Source organism: Protopterus annectens, chromosome 6.part0 (genome assembly GCF_019279795.1).
Source record: "Protopterus annectens isolate FY-2018-M chromosome 6.part0, PAN1.0, whole genome shotgun sequence".
Classification (NCBI taxonomy): Eukaryota; Metazoa; Chordata; order Ceratodontiformes; family Protopteridae; genus Protopterus; species Protopterus annectens.
The window spans coordinates 1,730,547,879-1,730,572,093 of NC_056737.1; the positions used below are offsets into that span (position 1 = coordinate 1,730,547,879).

Here is a 24,215-nt window from a genome sequence, read left to right on the forward strand (position 1 = left end):
AGGGTTGGCAACAAAGTTTTGAGCTCTTTATCCATTTTGGGTCACTTCCATCTGTGTAACTTTATGCATGTCAGCCAGTGTCTTTACAGCAGTGGCATTTATATTAATTTCTGAGGCGTTTGTATAATCCCCTCTTATATTTGGGTCGATTTGTTTGGATCTTGTGTATACTGCTAGTTAATTCCTTTAGCAGGTGCCATTTTCTTTAAGCATTTTTCAGTGATTACCATGTGAAAGTCTGGCCTGAGGAATGTAAGTGAATTATCATTAAATCTCCATAAGGTCATATGGTATGGGTATGAGGTCATATGGTATGGATATGAGGTCATATGGTATGGATATTATTTGCAGGTTGTTGGCTAATGAGGGGACAGTGTTTGCAATAAGAAAGTTTAAATGTAAAAATAGGCAATAGTTTTGTAGCTCTTATTGTTACTAGTAACAAACACTGATGCTCATTAGTTAGTAAAATGGATGAATTCACAACTTCTGATAGAGTTCTATATCATCTTTGTGTTTTTGCTTAAATAAAAGAAAATGATTGGTATGAAATAAGCACATTTTTGGCTACAGCTCGCCTGGCTTTGGTCGTTAGAAGATTTGAGTTAGTGTAGGAGGCCTTCTGTTATTTGTTAGGTTTGTCAGTAAAACCTTCTGCTTGTGGTGTAAAAGAAAGGAGCTTAATCTAGCAATAGCCATAAATTTCCAAAGGGTTGAATATGACTAATGCAAATTGTTACTCGAGTCTGCTAGTTCTAGTATTTTATGTTATAGTTGTGGTCAATCAAATAATGTGATTGCGGTTTTAATGGGTTTGTTCTTAATAAATCAGTTACACATTTTTATGAAGTTGTATTATAGCTGGAGTTCTGATTATTTGTTTGTTACATGTTGTTAAACAAAGTGTCACCTGTAAAGAGCTTTATAGTGTTGGGAGAAATGTACAATGTTATGTAATCTATGAAAAGGGAATAATAGAAGTCCTGAAAAGGAACTTTATGGTTGGTACTCTGACAGTAAAGGTACCAAAGTCAGGGGCTCCATGTCATGCAGGATACTGGAAAGATATTGATTTGACGTAAAACATTTGAGTTGTGTTAAAATTCAGGTGTTAAAGTACTGGAGAATATGTCTACAATATTGTTTTTGCAGGAAAATCTGATGCAGTGTGTACACAATACAGCATGACACCTTTTTGCCTCTTCTGAGGAAAGAACAGTAACATAAGTTGCCCTTGACAGGGTTATCCACAGGAGAGGTTATACATCAGTGTCTGGGTATTCTTTTTCTAGGAAGGGCTACTGTGTATTTATGAACTGCTTCTGCTTCCGTCTGCCTGACTCCAAATGCTGAGCTCTGTAGAAATGTAAATGTGCCAAACACAGGAGCACCGCCACAGTTGCCAAGGGTCAAGTTTGTAGGAAGCAGCATCATCATTTTGCTGAAGAGCTATAAGGCAGTCCATCAAGCCTAAATATAAGCACTGCTTATTATACTCCATTATGGAGTGACAGCTTAGTGGTAGTCCAAAGTCAGGCCAGATGCTGTTGTCCATTGTGAGAGAATGGAAACCGAGAATGTATGACTGTACCTAAAGATAAAGGAGTTTTATAAAAAAAAAAGGTATTTCTCTGCATGATAGCTGTATCTGTGCTCAAGTAATTTCTGATGTACAAAAATCAGCTTAACCTGTTCATGGAGGAATGATCCGCTTTTCAGACCTGATTTTACCCCTGGACATTGATGTACCTATTTGGAGGTATGTTTTTATTTTCAGGCTCTATGTACCCTTCACACACTTTTCTGAATCCCCTGTATTTCACATGTGAATTTCTGTGTACTAGGCAGCTTCAAAACTAGCATGCTAGTGGCACCAGTAATTTAAAGAGAACACTTATCTTACATCTCCTTTTCCTGAAGCAAAAATAAATTATTTTGTGTGTTAGAATTTCACAATACCGTTCATTAAAGTCTACATATTTTGAACTGTCTTTTTGATAATGTGCTTTTATTTTTCTGTAACATTTTGTCAATATCCGTTTAAAAACATACATTTCTGACTAGTACCCACATTCCTACCGGAAGTAGGAAGAGTTGTGTGCTACTTGCTATTCAGATTTTATTCTAATTAGATGTCCAGATTTTTTAGCTGGATGTTCCTACATTTCAAGGACCTTTGTTCCTATTTTCAATGTCTGCAGGTTGAGAAATATGGTTCGTTACAGTCTGCTATAACCATATCACAGAAAAAAAATGTTTGACAGGATAACAAGAGTTGTACCATTGTGAGCATAAATGAAATAGGCCTACAGCTAGTACCAACCTTCATATTTTGGCTGGATAATGCTCCTACCAACACCTAAGAAAGAAAGACCAACTAAAGTCTGACAGATTCACATGGTCACCATGTCATGTATTTCTGGCATCACTGACACACAGGAGGAAAACTTGCACTTGAGGATGGGATGCTTCAGAACTAACGTAACCTACTGAGACTACAGTATAGACGTTTTCTGCTGAAACATGCCTTGGAGAGTACTACACCAAAAAAAGAGAAGGTCAGAACATTCCCAGTTACATTACAGTGTGTGTATGACAAACTTGCTATCTAGTTCTGAAAAAATAATTTTTTCAGTCATTTTAACAGTTGTTTTTGCTGAAAATTTTAAGAAACATGGACTAATGTCTACATTTATGTTTTATTTATTTAAAATTTGTTTACCAGGGAAGAGCATTGATCAAACATAACCTGTTTGTCTCCACACGGGACTTGTCTTTAGGATGTTGGAAGCACTGTGTTAAGACATTTTGTGCAGATTCTCGGTACATCATTCTCTGAAAGTCTAAATATTTCAGTAAACTATTTCAAGCATTTTTTGGCTAAACAGGATTTCATAGAAAGGGAGCAAAATACTCAGTATAAGAGTCATGAACTTCTCTAAAATAGCAAGTTCTAAAAAAGTTAAAAGAGCTAACAGTAGCATGCTTGATAATTTATTTTCCTATTCCATAATTTGTAGGCTAGAATGATAGCCTATTCTGATTTAATGATGGATTGTTTAACTGCAGAGGAAAATAATGTAATACATACTGCTCCTTTTGTAGATTCACAACGTTGTAAAGCCAGTCTTTTTACACTTAAGTGAATTTCTGTTAAGGTGATACATGATAGCACAAAGCAGTAAATGGAGCCGGATCATGGCCAAATGGGGATTTAGGCAAAGTTATGGATACCCCCCCCCCCAAGCCATTCCAGTGTCGCATTACGTGGCTGTTTCTCTCCAGTTACCATAAACATTGGTCAAACCTGCCAGTGTGCATACTGTTTTCTTTTGTAGTTCTACAATAATTAGAGATACTTAAAACTTTTATTTCAGATTTTATAGCACAAACACTAACAGCCATTTGCTAAACAAAACAATATAGTCTGCAATGAAAACAGACTTAGCATGAACAGTAAGCTTATCTGCATTCATTGAAACAGCATTTAAAAGCTTATCTGCATTCGTTGAAACAGCATTTAAACCCACATCCAAAGAAAATGCATCAGGTCAGTGGCAGATTGTTTATCTTGGGGCTGTTAAACCATAAGGCCCTCACACACATTTTTAGGACTATGCATACACGCATGTGTCCTTTGATTCACCTTCCTGGTTGTACTAAATTATATTCCTTGTAAAACACTGCTCCACTTGTTAGAATGTGCTTTAAATTTGTAGTTTTGAATTTTTTTTTTCTAATAAGCAGTGAAGTAAAATGTATAAACTGATAATGACAAGACTACACATTTCAGAACATTTCAACCAAAAAGGCCACTCAAACTTCTGTCATTACAGCCCACCAATATCGGTCAATATGTACAATCTCTGCAGAAGTAAAAGTCATGTGAATAATTCCACAGTAAAGAGATTTATAACTAATAAAGAGGTTGCTTCTGGCAACCAATCATACATTTCACTGTTTAATGTACAGATTTAGTGCCTACTGCTGAATGGATGCCAAACTGAAAACAGGTGCTTAGTTACTAGGCATCTTTTCTAAAGGTGAACACCTAGGAGCTCCATACCTGCTTAAAGGGCACCACAATATCAGCACTCTATCTACATGGTGTGGGAGTAGAACCTACAACCTTTTGCACCAAAGTCAAGTATGCTACCTGTTGTGCCACTAACACTGCTTTTAAATTTTATAGCACAAACAATGATGATGACCACTAGCTAAACAAAACAGTAACACATGGAAAACAAATTAGTGTGGGCAATAGTAAACTTCTCTTCCCTTGAAGCTCAGTATTCCTTGAAAATGCACTGAAACTCAATTTTTTTTGAAAATGCACCCCCCTATGCTAGCTAGGTAGTTGGTGTAGAGTATTTGGGCTCTAGTCTCCTGTAATCAAGGTACAGAGTTTGAGCCTGAATAAGTTAACCAACTTGCCATTCCTAACTGGGACATTTTGTACAAGCACCCACACCCCCCTTACCTGTTGTCCATGTTTGCTATCTGGCAAGGAATGTCAGCAAGCAAATTCTTCATGCTTAAAAATCCGGCTTCTGAAGTTCCAATTTTTAACAATATGCACACAAATGCATGCAGAGTATGTCCTTTTAAGAAGATCTGTAAGTTTGCATGTGCAGATGCTACAGATGCACACAGAATTTGTCTTTAAAGACGAAATATACCACGCACAAAGTGCATTCTTAAAGAAGAACTGTAAAGTTTTATTTGAGTTACTTGATGTTCATTGTGTTATACTGCTGCAGTCATCACACTCGGGTTATCCTGCTGTCAGGCGGTCCCGCAGTCGGCCGAATCCTAAAGTCTTGGTCCGGCATCGGTTGTCGTCGCTTCTTCCCTGACGTCAGTGCGACAGGGGGATAAAAAGAGGCAGCCGCCGCCATTTTCTTCAGTCTTTCTTGCCGTGCAGTGCCCGAAGCAGAAGCAGTTCGCAAGTGCCGGTCGGCTAGCTCCTGAGATTTTCGAATCGAATTTCAGCCCGAAGTCTTCTCTAAAGCTAAGTACCCCGTTGGGGAAACTTTTCTTGCCTCAGACCTATGTCAGACAAAGTTAATAATTGCATTTCTTGTAGGAAGCAAATACCTCATAAGGATTTTCATTCTTATTGTATTCCTTGCCTAGGCCAGGCCACGACGTCTCTGGTTGTCGGTTTTGTGCTATGTTCAACAAACATACAATCAAGCGTCGGGCAGATTTCGCCCGACATTATTTTGGCACAAAATTTAACTATAGCATGTTGTCGGAGCAACCGACATCAGCAATGATTAAAAAACGCAAGGATAAGGACAGGCAACCAAGGCCAAGACCAGATACCGAGGCCTCAGCAAGGCCTGCCGCCGGTTCTCCGGTTTTCAGCGAGGCTCCTACGCAGCCCCTGACTACCGCTGATTTAGAAATTCTGACGGCCTCCCAGACCGAATCAGCTGGGCCTCAAGAGCCGGTTCCCTCTCACCCCTCGGACGCCAACCCTGACGGTGATCCAGAGATTTTGGACTGGCCTTCGGTTTCTGAAGGTGTCTTCAAACCGACAACTATCTCTATTAAGTCTTATGCTAAACTTAAAGCCCCCTTAAAAGTTAGGAAACCGGGTCCACAAACCTCCCCACAGGCCCCTATGCCTAAAAAACAGATGCTTAAGATGGCTGAGGATTTAATTACCCTTATCAGGGGTTCCCAACCCCCTCCTGACAAAAGGCCTAGACTGGAGGAAGATTATCCTTCCTCTAACCAAGCATCCATTTCCTCAGCTAACTCTGAGGACCAGGATTATTCCTTCCCTCCTTATGAAGACTCAGATGCTGAAGATTCCATTCCCTCTGTCTCCCCCCCTGAAGACTACTCTTTTGGGGAAACTCTACACACCATGAGGGAACACTTCCACTGGGAAGGCCAAGATTACTCTGACTCTAAGAAAATACTCCGTGAGTTTCTTCTTCTTCCACAGCATAGACCCCTTGCAATTCCTCCAGTTTTAGACATTTTGGATGATGTTTACACCGAATCTAGTCTAAACCCAGATTCCTTACCTCCTGCACCAGCTAAACCAGACAGATACTACCGAGTTCCTGATTCGCATATGTTTCTGTATAAAAGCCCTGTTGCAGACCCCGAAACCATTTCCCAGGATCCCAAAGGGGTTAAGGCCTCTACTGCTAAGAATCCACTACCTTCTGAAAGAGATTCCAGAGCGTTGGAAAGATGGGGGAAGAAAGTGTATACGTCTGCCACTTTGGCCATGAGGGCCTTAAACTGCCAATTCCACTTGCTAAAATACCAGCAGTACTTGATTACACAGTTAAAGCAGAAAATGATCCCTCAGACAGATCAACCTGATTTCAAAGAGATGCAGGATTTGCTGCATGCAGCAGAACAGGTGGGAAAGCATACCTTACAGTGTGGTTTTGATTCATTGGAAGCCTCATGTAGAGCAGCTGTCACAGGATCTGTAATACGTAGACATGCTTGGCTAAAAGAGCAAGCCTTACCAGAACATGTCAGAGCAAAGTTATTGGATGCTCCATTGCAGAAAGATGTGTTATTTGGTGTCAAAGCAGAGGAAGTTTTAAAGAAAATGGAAGAAAAGGCAAAATCTATGCAGACAGTTAAAGATTTTTTACAGGTACAACCTCCTCGTTTCAGCAGAAACTGGCCATCAAAAAACTGGTCGTTTCCTGCATCAGACAGACCCCAGAGGGGTAGGTACCGACCCCCAAGGGGCAGAGGCCAGCCACAAGGTTCTTTCAGGCCTAGACAATGGCATACAACAACTCAAAGAGGTGGAGACGAAAGATCTCAACCCTTCAGGAAACAAACACAATGACTTCCCTCTTCGCCTGCCAAGCAAAATTGCCCTGGCAGCACCTTTGGGAGGAAAACTGGCTCTATTTCCACAAAATTGGTGCATCATAACAAAGGACAAATGGGTTCTGGATATCATTACCCAAGGATACAGATTTCAATTTCACACTTTACCACGGATGAGAGGCATGCCAAATCTGCCTCCAAACCAATGGGCAGAGGCACAAATGCAAATTTCAGCTCTCATGGATATGAAAGCAATTCAAAAGGTACCTACAAAGGAGCAAGGTCAAGGTTTTTACTCAAGACTATTCCTAGTACCAAGAAAGGACAAAGCCTGGAGACCCATTTTAGACCTCTCAATTCTAAACACATACCTGGAGGTACCCAAATTCAAAATGCTCATACTACAGCAGCGTCTTCCCATGCTGGGCAAGGAGTCTTGGCTAGTAATGTTGGACCTCAAAGAGGCATACCTGCATGTCCCTGTCAGACAAGATTGCAGAAGATACCTCAGATTTTTGGCAGGTACAATGCATTGTCAATTCTCTGCATTGCCCTGTGGCTTATCTACTGCGCCCAGAGTATTTACGAAATGCCTGGCATCAGTAATTGCATACTGCAGACAACGAGGAGTACAAATTTATCCATATCTGGACAACTGCCTGATCCAAGCGGACAGCAAGGCCATTCTATTGCAGCATCTGGCATTTGTAACAAAGCTGCTAAGTTGCCTAGGATACACAGTAAACAAAAAGAAGTCAAAGCTAATACCCTCACAAGACATAATATTCCTGGGTGTCAGCTTAAATACAACGGCCCAGATGGCTTATCTCACGCCAGACAAACAAAAACAACTGACTCAATACTTCAAAAAGATGGCAACTTTTACCCAGCTCACTGCAAGGAAAATCCTGCAGGCATTGGGGTTCATGGCATCCTGCATTCAACTAATTCCACATGCAAAGCTGCATATGAGGAAATTACAATGGTACCTGAAAAGTGTATGGACTCCACACAGGCACAGCCTCGAAACAAGTATACCTCTCATTCCCTGCCTTCAAAACGAGTTCCTATGGTGGGCTCAAGCATGTCAAATAAACAAGGATCTTCCTTTTGTCTTACCTCCAGCAAACCAAACTATGACAACAGATTCTTCAGACTACGCCTGGGGAGCACACATGGCAGGACAGTGGATGCAGGGCAAATGGTCTGCAAAACAAATGCATCTACACATCAACCAAAAGGAGATGCTAGCTGTGCAAAATGCACTGACAGCCTTCAAGGACCTCTTGCATCCAGGACAACTACTAATAAGGACAGACAACACCACAGTTATGTGGTACATAAACAAACAGGGAGGAACACACTCCTACCCTTTATGCAGACAGGCATTGACTTATCAAGTACAACTGCAAGCACAATTCCCGCCAGGAAAGGAAAACATATTGGCAGACGAATTAAGCAGAAATTTGGCAGATCCTCACGAGTGGAGACTACACCCACAAGTATTTTCAATGATAACTCAAAGGTGGGGACGCCCAGACATAGATCTATTTGCCTCCCCCAACAATTGCCAACTACAGAAATTTTGCAGAAGGACTTTTCATTCCCTAGCCTGGAAAGTGGACGCCTTCTCATTCAGTTGGACAGCATTGACAGTCTATGCCTTCCCACCACTAACTCTCTTGACCAAGGTATTACTGAAAGTCAGATCAGAGAGACCACAAATGATCCTCATTGCTTCGGAATGGCCACGTCAGCACTGGTACCCATTACTAAGGACCTTGACTCACAGCCCTCCATAGATCTTACCTCAATTCCCACTTCTGTTGACTCAGCAAAACTCTCAGATCCTTCACAGTCAGCTTAGGACTTTAAATTTAGTTGCATGGAGAATACCTTGAACTATCAATCAACACTTCTCTCAAAGGACATCCTGAATGCCATTTTGGAGGCCAGGAGGCCCAGCACCAGAAAAACTTACTCAGACAAATGGAAAAGATTTTGTGCATGGAACCAGGCTAAAGGCCAAAATCCTTGGATACCAAACATTCCTCAAATACTGCAGTACTTAACTGAGATGCTACACAAAGGCCTTTCTTTCTCATCCATTAAGATCCATGCTTCAGCCATTTCAGCTCTATAATACGGACCCTCCCATATTCTCACACCCTTGACTAAGGCAGTTTCTCAGAGGGGCCAAGAATATAAGACCCCCCAGAACACCCCTCAAATACTGCAGTACTTAACTGAGATGCTACACAAAGGCCTTTCTTTCTCATCCATTAAGATCCATGCTTCAGCCATTTCAGCTCTATAATACGGACCCTCCCATATTCTCACACCCTTGACTAAGGCAGTTTCTCAGAGGGGCCAAGAATATAAGACCCCCCAGAACACCCCCAATGCCAGCTTGGGACCTCAACTTCATTTTAGAAAAATTAACACTGCCTCCTTTCGAACCAGCCTTCTCAGCAGAACTACAATACTTGTCCTGGAAAACAGCTCTGTTGCTGGCTATCACCTCAGCACGCAGGGTCTCAGAACTACAGGCACTTATGGCAGTGGAACCTTTCATCATTTTCCATCAGGACAGAGTCTCTTTACGAACTAACCCTACCTTTATGCCAAAGGTAGTATCCAGTGTGGCTTTGAATCAGACCATTCATTTACCCACCTTTTATCCAAACCCTCAGAATAAAGGAGAAAGACTCCTTCACTCTTTGGACATTCACAGACAGCTACGTTACTATTTGGATAAGACAAAGACCTTCAGAAAAACTGATCAACTCTTTGTATCCTATGCTGCAGGTTCACAAGGAAAGGCTATTTCAAAACATACCATCTCCAAATGGATAGCACATTGTATCTGCTTTTGCTACTTGCACCATGGGAAAGCAGTGCCTGTTAATATTAGGTCCCATTCTACCAGGGCTACAGCAACCTCAGCAGCCTTTCTCAGGGGGGTTCCAACCAAGGACATTCTGGAGGCAGCTACTTGGAGTTCAGTGCACACCTTTACCAAGCACTACCACCTTCCATTATACTCTAAAACCAGAGCTGGTTTTGCCACTGCAGTTCTGCAGGGCATCCTAGCTTCACCTAACCCAGTTTAGTACCAGCCACCCATCCATAGCTTTGGGATTCAACCCAAGTGTGATGACTGCAGTAGTATAACACGATGAACATAGTACAGTTTTGTACCTACCATAAATGTAGATGTTCGAGTGTATATACTGCTGCAGTCCAGGTTACCCTCCCACCATCCCCTCTACATACCAGGGTGTTAGTTATAACTCCATGTACATCAATCAATTGGATGCATGTCTATATGGTGTATTTGCTAACAGCTAGTACTATTGTTTATCTACTAAGGTATTTTTGCATAGTTATTTGTATTGCCTTCCTAGTTGGGGGCACCTGACATCTGGGGCAAGAAAAACTGAAGAAAATGGCGTCGGCTGCCTCTTTTATCCCCCTGTTGCACTGACGTCAGGGAAGAAGTGACGACAACCGACGCCGGACCAAGACTTTGGGATTCAGCCGACTGCGGGACCACCTGACGGCAGGATAACCTGAGTGTGATGACTGCAGCAGTATATACACTCGAACATCTACATTTATGGTAGGTACAAAACTGTACTTTGTGGCAACCCCCAGGCCAGTGGGCGCTAGGCAACTGCATAGGTCACCTAGTGCTGGATCTAACTCTGGCTGTAAGAACACTTTTTTATTGTTCCTGTGTAGTCAGGTCACAGACATTTACTTCTGAGTGTGTGCATTGCTTTTGAAGTACTGACACAGAACTTCAGCATTTCTGACACCAGTGTAGTAGGTTTCTTTATTTCCTAAATGTTTCTGTAATGTTAGTTACTGCATCCACATGGCCTCTTACTGTGATAATCTGCCAAGGAAAACTATGTTTCTTTTTATGAGGTTTCTTTGTTCTGTATTTAATATTGCTCATTTAAAGTGTCCTTATTACAGTTTAAATGGTTTAAACTGTTCTGAATCATAAGCATAGTTTAAAAACTGCAATTTAATATGGATTTTTGAAACTGGCAAAGAATACTACCTTACTGTCTAAAGAAAGTGAAGATGTTAATCATTTTTTGTTAATTTCTTGCATCTGCAGTGTGGACCTTCTTATAGGAGCGCCAAAGGCCAATACTTCACAGCCGGACATTGTGGAAGGTGGGGCAGTATACAAGTGTAAATGGGGATCTAATTCTGAGTGTTACTTAATCAACTTTGATTCAGAAGGTAAGTGCCATTTTATTACCTGTACAAGTTATTTTCTGTTTTATATTTTTATTTTGCAATCTGCTTTAAGCAGACTGTTTTGAAAATGCATGTGTGCTGTGGTGGGAGAGAGTTTGTGGAGTCCTGCTAAGAGAAACCCAGATCTAAGGGTACCTGCAAAGTTGCATATAATTTTCGGTACTTGCGTATTATCGCAACCAGATTTTCATGCTGCGATAACTGACGTAAAATTGAAGAATGGATGTTTGGGTTTGCCCTGTAAGGTCTTATTTTACAAGTAAGGTCAGACATTTTTAAGTTTTAATGGAAGGCTGGGTTATAAACAGAGGGCTTGGGAAAGTAGTCACCATTTTCTTCCGCTGCTGCTTCTTCACCGACTGCGGTAGCTTGACTGGAGAAACTAGCTGCAGTGTCTCTGCCCTCCTACCTACATCAGAACATTCGATAGGAAGCAAAGACAATCGAGAGGATTTTCAAATAGAAACAATGGCAGTACTGCAAAATCTTTTGAATCTGCTAACTTCCTTTCATTCCCCTAATGATAGTCTCACTTTGGGGATCAATTACAATAGAGAGGGTAATCCAAAAAAAAAAAAAACTCGAATGAAGAATGTCAAAATGATTTTGCAGTACTGCCATTTTTTCTACTTGAAAATCCCCTCGATTGTCTTTGCTTCCTATCAGATGTTCAAAACACTGCAGCTAGTTTAGGTAAGGATAAGTTCAGATAAGGAAAACAGAGACAAAAAATGTGGCTTTCAGAACTTTTTATTTTAACAATGTTTTAATCGGTCTTGAAAAGAACCATTGAATTATTAATGCTTTTAAATCGTGAGGGTGGATGATGATGACAGCTGATTCCGTGGTCATTTTTCTATGAAAAACTTGGTAGGACTGATGTTTTAGATTTGTGAAGGTGGCATGTTCTGACAAAAGCACATACTACTTCAGCGATCATTGATTTCATTACTAAGATAATGATGTTGATAGGTCTTTCGGTGGTTTTCTTTTACTATGTGGTGGGAAGCAGTCTTTTTTATGGGCAAGCAAAGGAACGTGCAGCAGGCGGACTTGAAATAATAAATATGCTTGCGGTAAAGTGCTGAAAGAAACATGAACACTATGTTTTTTACATTTTGTTGATATAAGTAAAGAAAACACACTTTTGTGGTACAAAAATAGACATTCTACAACAGTTTTACAACATTAACTAGCATATTTAATGATTGTGAAGCAACCGCTATTGCCGTTAAAAATCTGGTTGCGATAATACGCAAGTACCAAGAATTTATTTTCCACTAATTATTACCTACTGTTGCATGCTTTAATCATTGCAGGCGTTTGTGTTCTGCCAGACCAGAGTGATGTGGCTTTACGCTTATGTAGTTATAAAATGTGCATTACCTGCTGTACATACAGAGGTGCTGCTGTACCTTCATCTTTTATTTACTTTTATTATTTTTTTTTGCATATGTTTTTGAATATGTTTCATAACATGACCAGATTCTATCTGATTATATAATATTATAGATTATATCAGATTCAGATATTTGGTTCTAATTTCTGTTCTGTTTGCTAAGTCAGTTTTATCTGCAAAGACTGTTATTTTTCATAGCCATGTTAAGAGTGCCTATCTGCATAAAATTGAATTGCTATCAAACATTACCTACTAATATTGTTGCTTGAAATAGCCATTTTGTAATTGACTTATGTGACTGATATTGAAGGAATCCCGAAATACCAAAAGATTCAGAGGTCTAAAATAATCCTGGTCTGCAAAGCTTTGGATGAAAGAGCATGTATGTCGATGATTTGCAGAGGTAGACACCCCTATTCCATATGTTGATGTGTGCGACTTTCTCACATTTCTATCGAGTGTCATTTCCGTATCCTACTTATCTCAAAACCAGATGGGAGATTTCCTTCAAGTGTTTGGTAGTAGTTGAGTGAATGAAGACAAAATATTTGCAGTTCATTTAATTTGGTTAGAGAATGGCCAGACATTTTCCTAGCTGATTCTGTGATCTTAGTGCCTTGTCCCCATGTATCCCTAGTAGTTTTGCTTTTGAATATCAGAATGTCAAAAAAATATTTAAATTGGAGTGTTAAACAGAATTATTGTGAGCTGAATAATTCAAGCACCAAAAGTGAAATTAGCTAGGCTTAAAATGGCCTGCAAGGGCAGCTAGCCTAGTACTTACCTATGAACCTATTTGTGTTGGCAAGGCCTTATGAAAACCGATGCTTGTGATTGATTTGGCAGTAACACAAATTCATTTTCCTTAACTCAAATAAATAACAGATGTAAAAGCACCCAGAGTAATTTACTTTGTGCCACTTGCTCTTAAGTGATCAAACACTTGCAGCAACATTTCTTGGATCATATTACCCTATGAAACCCAAAAGCGTTTTTTAGCAAAGTGATTTGTTTAGATTCGCAACAGGTTAAGTGGAGACTGAGAACTCAAAACTATTAGCAGCTTGTTGCCTTAAATCTTGCATGCTTAACTGTTAAGACAGTTCGCAGGATTCAGGCATAGATGGCTTTAATAGTTTACCAGAGGCACTGAAATTTCTGCATTGCTATCCAACCACAGGAATGAGATGTGGTGGTGACATCATACCTTTTTATGTTACTGGTAATTCATGATTCAGCAGAAAGCAACAGATAGTGCTGATGTTTCATTGTTAGAGTCTAGACTGCACCACCATATATGAAGTAAAAACAGCCGATTAAGTCTTGTGACGATATCGTTCTGAGTCAGGATTCCTTGATGATAGATGTGACAGATTTAGGGTGTGGGATAAGGCTTGTATGTACTTGCCAAGCAACAGGACGAAAAACACAGGCTTTTATTTTGCTGGGCATCTAATATTTTCCAAGGCTACAAGCCCTTTCCCCTCCCCCTCTCCACAGGTCTCTGGCAAATGGCTACCTCTTTAGATCTCATTGGATGCTTTTAAAGCCAGTGTTAGAGAATGGACCCAGGCTAATTCTTTTGTGGTTTTGTGAGAAAAATATCCAGTTTCAAGTGATTTATGTATTGTTTCTATGTAATTTGACTTCCGATCAGCGGACAAGCCAAACCCTTTTCATTGCTTATCCTTTTCTGTATGTAATATAGTATCCCTCTTCTAGGTTTTTATGCCATTTTCTTTTGTTTTTAGCTGTACTTTTTTGTGCTTTGCTACCTGCTGATCGTCAGCTCCCTGTGATCTTTGTACCCATTCATTTGTATGGGGTCAAAGCGGTTTCTAACCCATTTCTTGTTTATGAAGTGAGTGTCGATCACAGCACTGTCATTCTGGTAGCCATGAGGGCAGTTTATGGGTGATGCCTAACCCCACCCCCATCCTCATAGTGATGTGAGCCCCACATCATGGCAGAGTGACCACCTATTCCCTTGATATGGAGGCATATCCTGCCTTTCACATACCTCTAGAATTGCTATCACATTGGCTTGGGTGGACCCACTGACTTCTTTCTCCCCCTGCCCCAGGCCTGTTGTCAGGGTAGCAACTTACACCACTCCCATGGAGCACTAGGTAACTACATGGGGAAGATCTCCAAGGCAAGTGCACCCTCATCCATTCCTCCCAAGCTCTTATAGCTTCCCAGGCCACTAATCAATTTTTTTGAGTTACCTGATTCACATACAGGGCCTTATACCCTGTGCCACAAAGTTAGATTGGTGTCTTTTCTTTCCTTTGTTTTTGTATACATTTTGCAGTATACTACTTGTTTGGTGTGTGATATATTGTTGGTGTCCTTTTTATATATGCCTAGGTGTCCTTGTTGTTATATATGCCTACTGTTTCTACCGTTTCTAAACTGCCATTGCTGAAGTGTTCTTAAAATGCAAATTTTGCAAGGCCAAACATATTTTGTAATGGGCATAGCACTTTATGCCAGGTAATCCACAGCAGACATAAACATAACTATTCTTGCCAAGTTTCTGAGCACATCTGATAAAATCAAGATACTCTATTCTGCTATAAAACCAAGAAAGAAAGAAACTTATGAACCAACACTTTTTCTCTTCATGATCTTCATAATAAAATGGTTGAGAAATTGAACAATAGTGGTTGTTGTTCTTCTTTTGGCTTTTCCCGGTTAGGGGTCGCCAAAGTGGAACTCTGGTCCGCTAATGATTGGCAGTAGACTTTTTACGGGTGCCGAGGTGCCAGCTCAACGCCCAACCTTCAACAAAGGCATGCCTATTCTACGCATGTCTTTTGAATGCCACTCTACTGCGGGGAGGACATGCAGACTCCACACAGAAGGCGCTCCAGCTGAGAATCGAATGGGAGAACCTCTTGCTGTGAGGCTACCGCTGCACCACCGTGACTTAAATTGAACACTAGTGGTAACATTAGAATTTTGTATTGCAAAAGGGAAATCCTTTCAGTTTTATTTTTTCAGGCTGAGTTGACTATAAACTCTATGAACCCGAGTTTCATGTATGATTGTCTGCAGAAATGGAAAGCAGACTGAAAGCTCTAAACAATTTCCATAGAGCTGTGGATTAAAGTTATCTCTGGTAATAATGTTAGCTTTGTCAGCAACATGCTTTGCTTTTTCTGTCCGAACGTGTTTGTGTTGTGTTATTAAAACAACAGTTTAAAAACAGCTACTTTCCTTGTTTATGTTCCTTGTGAAATGAATATGTAGGGGAACCCTACTTGCCTGCTGCCAAAGGGGAAGGGCATGCCTTATTGTTGAAAGTTTATTCTTCATATAAACAGCCTGACCCACTCCATTAAAATAGTTCTAAAATACTAAACAGTCTGTCTTGTGTTCTGCATTCTTGAGGCACATTCTAACACTAATAAAGAAAAACTTCTTTTGGCATCTATATTTTGTCAGGTTATCCTGCTGCATTTCCTTTAGTAACAAACATCCAGGCATTGGAGAACTTATCTGTATTAGTAGCATTAATATACTGAGTAGTTTAATTGAATAAAGGCAGAATAATCCTATTAAGCAAGTCTCTTTCCTGGTTGGTTCAGTATGCTATATTTTTTGTCATCATATTATCTTTGTAGACTCAGTTCATTTAATTCTCAACCAGCAGTACAATGTCTCAATCAGTCTAGCAGCTTTAATGAACTCACAGATGTCAATTTAAAATTCTTTTAATGATTTAACGCTTTTTTATTCTTCACAAGTTCACATGAAAAATAGGTGCAACTTACCTTCAAGATCCGGTTTTAGTCCCTGAAACATCAGCCTTCGTAAACTCTAACCAATATCTGAAAAATGGATTAAGTATGAAACAGAAAGTCAGAGCTAATTATATGCAGAAACTAAGGTAAATATTATCACACTGTACAAAGACATCTCCTAGTAATAAGGATTGTAAATCATTTTCTCCAGGGTAAATATATATACATACATTTAAAATGTCAGATCACAGTTACAGACCATTAATTTTTTAAACATTTTTTAGACTTTTTTTAAAGGAATCACTAGTGTACCATAATAAATAAATTGCATAAAAAAATTATATTCAAGTAGATGCACCCATTTTTAGTTTAAACATCCAGTATTCTGACAGCCATTAACTATCTACTCCAAAATAAAGATCTTGATGCCGAGTTGATCCCTACTTTTATCTTACTTTCTGGGACCTTTGTCCTGAAACATTTATGCTAGTATGTAACTGGGAATTGCTCTACTGACAAATATTTTAATCTTACTAAGGTAATACTACTACATAAAAAGACAAAGTTCCCACCAACTTAAATGATTAGCCCCAAACTTTTTGTCATTGCCCTTTTCATCACTGACTATAACATGTGGATCAAAATCAGAAGTCAATATCTGTTGCTGTCCAGTAGCTCTTGCATTTTGGAACACCAGTTTGGCTTTACTCCATGAAGAAATGCTGATACAATTAGCAGAAGTTATATTTCACACACAGGACTATATAAAAGAAACAAAGCCATATGATACATCATCAAGAAAACTTTCATGTCCCTTTATAAGCATTTTAGGTGCTTTAAAAAAACACATTTCAAAACTTATTTTATTTGTGCATGTGCACTTGTTATCATATTCCTATAAATTGCTTTGACTTGGATTTGTATAAGCTGCATGCAGGGGTTAGATAATGATGGACTCTTCACCCCCCATGGTCTTTTTGCCATTGCAGTAGGACCTTCTTTTAAAAAACAGTGTCAAAAAGCACTGTACATTCTTAAACTGACATATAAAAATACAGTTCTCATTTTACTTGCTGATTATTAAAACTGGATTGTCTAACAATATTAAATGTTCTTCCATTTCACTGCTGCAGCATTCTTAACACTGGGATCCCCTGCCAAGGGCGGCCAGTTGTCCAGCCAGAATACCAAAACCTTAGATTGCTTTAAGGTATGCCCCATGTAACGTGTATGCTCCTCGTCTGATCTTACCATCCTCGGAACTTCTTTGCCACCAGTCTAAACACCATTTCTTGATCGTCAGTCTGAATGTCAACATTCAGAAGCTGGTTTCACTGAGCCATTGCAGATAAGTGCCCCGTTGGGGTTTCTTTTTACATACCTTTTTCTTTTGTTGCTTGTGGGGTTTCATGTCATCCAAGAAGGGTAAATGTCAGTGTGGGAGACAGATTCCCCATAAAGTCCACCACAAACAGTGTCTGTTTTGCCTTGGTGCCTCCCATGACCATATGTCCTGTTTCATCTGTCAGGCTTTTGTATCTAAAACCCTGTGTAGTAGTCTGTCTTCTTTGAGCTATATTTTGAGAATCAGCATCTTAAGTTTCTCGTAAAAGATAAAGTGGAGGGAATTTCCCACTCTGAGGGGCAGCCGTTGGTGAAGAAGAAGGCCAAGAAGCCTAGGCCAGTATCTTCTGCTGTTCAGCCTCTGCCAGATGTCTCTCCCGAGGTTAGTGAATGCCCAGAAGTTTGCCCAGCTTTATTGGATTCCTCTGCCATGACCAGGTCGGAGGCTGGCAGGGTCCTGACACTAAGCACATCTGAGGAGGCATTACAGATGTCCGCTTCAGATGCTCAGGGGAACCATGGCTGATTTATCTCCGATGAGTCTAGGGTTGTTCCTCAGATATTAGTCAGTGGAGAAGTCTGAACTACTGTCATTTAATACCATCCTGGGTCAGAGACATCCAGATTTTACAAGGCGGACATCTCACTGAAGAAAAAACAAAAGACTAAGCACATTACTTCTGCTCCAAAGGACCCTCAAATGAGTGGCGGCCCTTTACTCAGAGTTTGTTTAGTGCTTTGATGGCGTTGAAATTTCCTCAGAGTTTCTGTTCCAGCTCCCCCTTGGTACTCTACTCCCCTTAAAAGACCCAGAGAACAAAAATCTTCTGAGGAAGAGCTTGATTTGGATGAGGAATCCCTTGCTTACTCTTCTCAGATTCCCTCTCCTTTGGATTATGGCTCAGAGGAAGAAGAAGCTACTAGTCCTGATACTCCCTTTTAAAGAGATTTCGTTTGATGACATGATCTCCAGGATGATGGAGTTTTTTAAATGGGATTGTCCTGAGGTTTCTGAGGTACAAAAAATGTATTATGAGTTGTTTCAGATGGACAGGCCTTCTGATGTTCCTTCTGATGTTCTTCGTGTTCCACTGTTGCAGTCATCACACTTGGGTTATCTGCCTGCAGGTAGTCCTCAGTCGGCCCGAATACCAGAGTCTTGGGATTTCTGCGTTGGATGCGGTCACTTCTTCCATGACATCAGGTCTTCAGGGGTATATAAACAGGCAGCCAATGCCATTACATCAGTCTTTCTTGCTGAGAAAGAGCCCGAAGCAGAAGCACTTCGCAAGTGCTGGTCGGCCGCTACCTGAAATTTTCATTTTTCGAGTTTCAAACCTGAAGTCTTCTAAAGCCAAGTACCCTGTTGAGGATTCTTTTTTCTTGCTCTAACCCATGTCAGAAAAAGTTAACAATTGTCTTGCCTGTGGAAAGCAAATACCTCAGACATTTTCATTCTTACTGCATCACCTGTTTAGGCCCAGACCACGACGTCCTTTGCTGTCGGTTTTCTGCCTTGTTTAACACCTGAACCATTCATTGGGCTGTTTCTGTAGCTAAATTCTTTTGTTCTCATTCTCTATATTCCGAAATGGCTTTGGTAAGCCATCAGACTACCAATCTTCCAAAAAAGCGCAAAGATAAAGACAGAGACAGACTGCATAGGTCAAAAACTGCCAACAATGCTTCCGTTAAGCAAGCCGCCAGTCTGCTGGTACGCAGTGAGGCTCCTTTGCAGCCCGCTTCTACAGATTCACAGGCTTCTGCTGAGACCCATTCGGAGTCCGGTATGCAGCAAGATGCTTCTTCAGCTATGGAACCTGTGGATGTCTCTACCTTGGATGGGTCCGGAGCCGCTGTGCAGGCACCGGCTTCTGAGGGTGTATTCCGACCTACCAATATTCGCATTAAACCGACAACTTCATTTTTAGGTAAAACTACTGAGTTTATAAGGCCCAAAGTACGCACTACGCCTAGAAAACCAATGAACAATGCACATGCTGAAGCTCCCATGCCTCAAAAACAAATGCTTAGAATGGCCGAAGATCTTATCACCCTAATTAGGGGAAGCCAGCCTTCCCCTGCTAAGAGACCAAGAACTGAGTTTCGTTCTGATTCTACAGACCATGAGTTCGATGACTCTGACCCTTCTGATTACCAGGACATACCATTATCAACCTTTGTGGATTCAGATGCAGAGGAATCCATTCCCTCTGCCTCCCCTCTAGAGGATTTTTCCTTTGGTGAAACCTTGCATACTTCAAGAGAGCATTTCTGCTGGGAATGCCAGGATTATCCTCAGTCCAAAAAGAGACTCAGAGAATTTTTAGAGTTGCCTCAGCACAGGCCCCTAGCTATACCCCCTGTCCTGGATGTTGTAGATGATGTCTTCGTGGAATCCAGTCGTACTCCAGACACTTTACCACCAGCCCCTAGAAAACCTGACGGGTACTACAGAGTACCTGATTCTCACAAATTTCTCTAAGAATCCTACTGCGGATCCAGAGACTGTTTTCCAGGGGCCTAAAAGTATTCAGGCTACTACAGTCAAAACCCTACCCCTTCAGAAAGGGATTCTAGAGCTTTAGACAGATGGGGTAAGAAGGTATATACCTCTGCAACTCTGGCCATCAGGGCATTGAATTGCCAATTTCATATGTTGAAGTACCAGCAACATATTATGGAACAAATTAAACAAAAATGGTGTTACTTCCAGATTGTTTAGAAAATAAATATTTACAAGAGTTAATGCATTCTGCAAACCAAGTTAGTAAGCATACTTTGCAGTGTGGCTTTGATGCCCTAGAAGCATCTTGCAGGGCTGCAGTCACTGGATCTGTACTGAGAAGGCATGCTTGGCTGAAGGAACAAACCTTGCCAGACCATGTCAAATCAAAATTACTAGACGCTCCTTTAAATCAGGACCATTTGTTTGGCACCAAACAGAAGAGGTTCTTAAAGATGGAAGAAAAAGCTAAATCTATGCAAACTGTTAAAGAATTCTTATAAGTGCAGCCACCTAGATTCAGTAGGCATTGGCCTACAAACAAAATGGTCCTTTCCAGCCCCTTCCAGGCCTTCTCACTCCAAACCCAGGGGAATGAGACCACCAAGACTACAGTCTCAGGGTATGCATAGATCTAAACAATGGAGTGCTCCCACCTCAAAAGCAGGGAGTGGTAAGCCACCCCCTTATGGTAAAGGTTCACAGTGACTTGTCAATTATCCTTCCCAGCCCTGCCCATCTACTTGCACCCCTAGGAGGAAAACTTGCCCTTCATGCCAAAATCTGGATGTCCATTACTCAGGACTGATGGGTTCTAAGCATTGTATCCCAGGGGTACAGATTCTTCTTCCATTCCCTGCCAACCCCAAGCAGGTTTCCAGACCTTCCTCCAAACAGTGAGCAGAGGCTCAAAGGCAAGTACATTCCCTGCTCAATGTAAGGGCCATTCAACCTGTTCCAGTAGAACAAAGGGGACAGGGTTTCTACTCCAGACTGTTCCTGGTGCCCAGAAAAGAGGGCTCTTGGTGCCCGGTCCTGGATCTATCAATTCTCAACACCTTTCTGGTAGTCCCAAAATTCAAAATGCTAACTCTGCAACAACTTCTCCCTATGCTAGCCAAGGATGCCTGGCTAGTCACCCTAGACTTAAAATAAGCCTGTCTGCACATCCCCATAAGGAAATATCTCCACTTCAGGTCAATCTCTATGCACTATCAGTTCTCTGCACTTCCCTTTGGCTTATCTACTGCGCCCAGAGTATTCACAAAGTGCCTGCCCCAGCCATTGCATACTGCAGGCAGAGAAATATCCAAATTTTCCCATACTTGGAGGATTGCCTGATTTAGGCGGACAATCAGGAATTACTACTTCAACACCTGGCATTTGTAAAAAGACTCCTATCTTCATTGGGGTACACCATCAATGAAAAGAAATCACAACTGGTGCCCAGTCAAAAAATTGTATTCCTGAGAGCAAGCTTGAACACAACTTCCCAGATGGCCTTTCTCACTCCAGAAAAACAGATCTATTTGAACAACTACTTCACATAGTCACCAAAACCCAGCTATCTGCAAGGAAAATACTGCAAGCCGTAGGGTTCATGGCCTCATGCATTCTGCTAATTCCATATGCAAGACTGCATATGAGGAAACTTCAATGGTACTTAAAAAGTCTTTGGTGCCAACATTCTCAGGACCTGGAAACAGTCATTCTGATCATTCCTTGTCTAAGGGCAGAGTTTCTCTGGTGGGCAGAAACATGCAACCACAACAAGGGACTGCCTTTCACTCAACCCCTCACCATCCAAATCCTGACTATGGATGCATCAGACTATGCATGGGGTGCTCACATGGCAAGCAAATACATTTAGGGAAAGCGGAGCCCAGGACAAATTCTCTTGCACATCAATCAAAAAGAGATGTTAGCTGTACAGTATGCTCTGACAGCCTTCAAATACCTAATCCTTCCAGGACAGCTGCTGATAAAATCAGACAACACCACACCACAGTTATGTGGTACACAAACAGGCAGGGGGGAACCCATTTTTACCCACTCTGCAGGTTAGCCATGGCCCTGTGGAACACAGCCTTGAGCAACCAAGTACATCTGCAAGCTCAGTTCCTGCCAGGCAAACAGAATTCACTGGTAGACGACTTAAGCAGAAATCTCCTGGACCCACACAAGTGGAAATTGGAGCCCAACACCTTCAATCTTCTAATCCAGAGGTGGGGAACACCGGAGGTGGAACTCATTGCCTGCCCCGAGAACCACCAGTTGAGAAAATTCTGCACTTGGAACCCTCACAGCAGGGCCTGGAAGGTGGATGCCTTATCCTTCAAATGGGAAAACCTCTCAATTTAAGCCTTTCCCCCTCTGCCCCTCCTCTCAAAGGTACTACTCAAGATCAGACAGGACAGCCCAAGGGCAATTCTTATTGCCTCAGATTGGCCACGCCAGCACTGGTACCCACTCTTATGCAGTCTGACAACAGTGCCATCCTGGCACCTTCATGAGACACCTTCCCGGCTGTCTCAGCAGGAGGGACAGGTTTTGCATCCACAGCTGCAAACCTTAAACCTTGCAGCCTGGCTTATCTCCTGAATAATCCACCAGCAACCCTCGGAAAGCAGGTGCTGGATGTCATTCTTGAGGCCAGAAGGCCTAGTACTAGAAAATCCTATGCTGAGAAGTGGAAATGATATTGCTCTTGGAGTCAGTCTCAAGGAAAGGACACAGCTGTGCCCTCCTTACCTCAAATCTTTGATTACCTAGTAAAGGTACTCCACAGAGGTCTATCTTTCTCCTCCATTAAGATTCATGCCTCTGCCATCTCAGCTCATTATGATACTGAGCCACCTCTATTCTCTCACCCTCTCATCAAGCAGTTTCTGAGAGGGGCTAACAACTTAAGGCCCCTAGGAGAGCACCCATCCCTGCCTGGGACCTTGACTTTGTACTGGAAAAGCTCACGCTCCCCCCCTTTTGAACCTGTGGCTTCAGCAGAGTTAAAATTCCTTTCTTGGAAAACAGCCTTGCTTTTAGCCATAACCTCAGCTAGAAGAGTGTTTGAGTTACAGACACTAATGGCTGTGGAACCTTTCATTATTTTCCATGCTGACATGGTTTCCCTCAGGGCTAACCTATCCTTTATGCCTAAGGCGGTCTCCAGTGTGGCTCTAAACCAAGCCATCCATTTGCCAACCTTCTTCCCTAATCCTCAAAATTAAAGGGAAATGATCCTGCACTCCTTGGACGTGCACAGACAGCTCAGGTTCTACCTTGACAGGACTAAACCCTTCAGAAAATCTGACCAACTACTAGTCAGCTTTGCTACAGGGGCAGATGGCAATTCTATTTCAAAGCAAACCATTTCCAAATGGATAGCACACTGCATCCATTTCTGCTACAAGCACCATGGAAAACCTACCCCATAGGGGATCAGAATAAATTTCACTAGGGCTACTTCCACCTCTACAGTATTTCTCAGGGGAGTCCCTACCAGGGACATTTTGGAAGCTGCAACCTGTAGTTCTATACACACCTTCACTGAGCATTACCACTTACCTATTTTTTCTAAATCCAGAGCTGGATTTGCTGCAGCAGTCTTACAAGGCCTGCTAGCCAGCCCTAACTCCTCTTGAATGCCTCCACCCTTCCTCAGCTTTGGGAATCAACCCAAGTGTGATGACTGCAACAGTGAAACATAAAGAACATAGTACAGTTGTGTACACTTACCATAAATGTAGATGTTCGAGTGTATTCACTGTTGCAATCCTGGTTTTTCTCCCTCCAGCCCCCTTTTTTTCTCTATCCTTTCTACCTATCCTCTATATGGCCATTTTTTAGGGCAGGGGTATTTACTTTTTACTGGTGGTGTTCCACACCATATACTGGCTTCCTATTTGGGGAGGTTCCTGACATCTGGGGCAAGAAAAACTGATGTAATGGCATCAACTGCCTGTTTTATACCCCTGACGACCTGACATCGTGGAAGAAGCAACAGCATCCGATGCAGAAATCCCAAGACTCTGGTATTTGGGCCGACTGAGGGCTACCTGCAGGCAGATAACCCAAGTGTGATGACTGCAACAGTGAATACACTGGAACTTCTACATTTAAA

At 41.5% G+C, this 24,215-nt stretch overlaps 1 protein-coding gene across 1 annotated transcript in view; it reads left to right on the forward strand.

The window, feature by feature from the left end:
* The window catches only part of ITGAV (integrin subunit alpha V), a 1,332,605-nt gene that overhangs the window by 72,878 nt on the left and 1,235,512 nt on the right, over window positions 1–24,215 (forward strand). Inside the window, exon 2 of the mRNA XM_044075123.1 lies at window positions 10,952–11,079. Coding sequence (XP_043931058.1) covers window positions 10,952–11,079 — 128 coding nt within the window. The remainder of the gene's footprint in view (window positions 1–10,951; window positions 11,080–24,215) is intronic.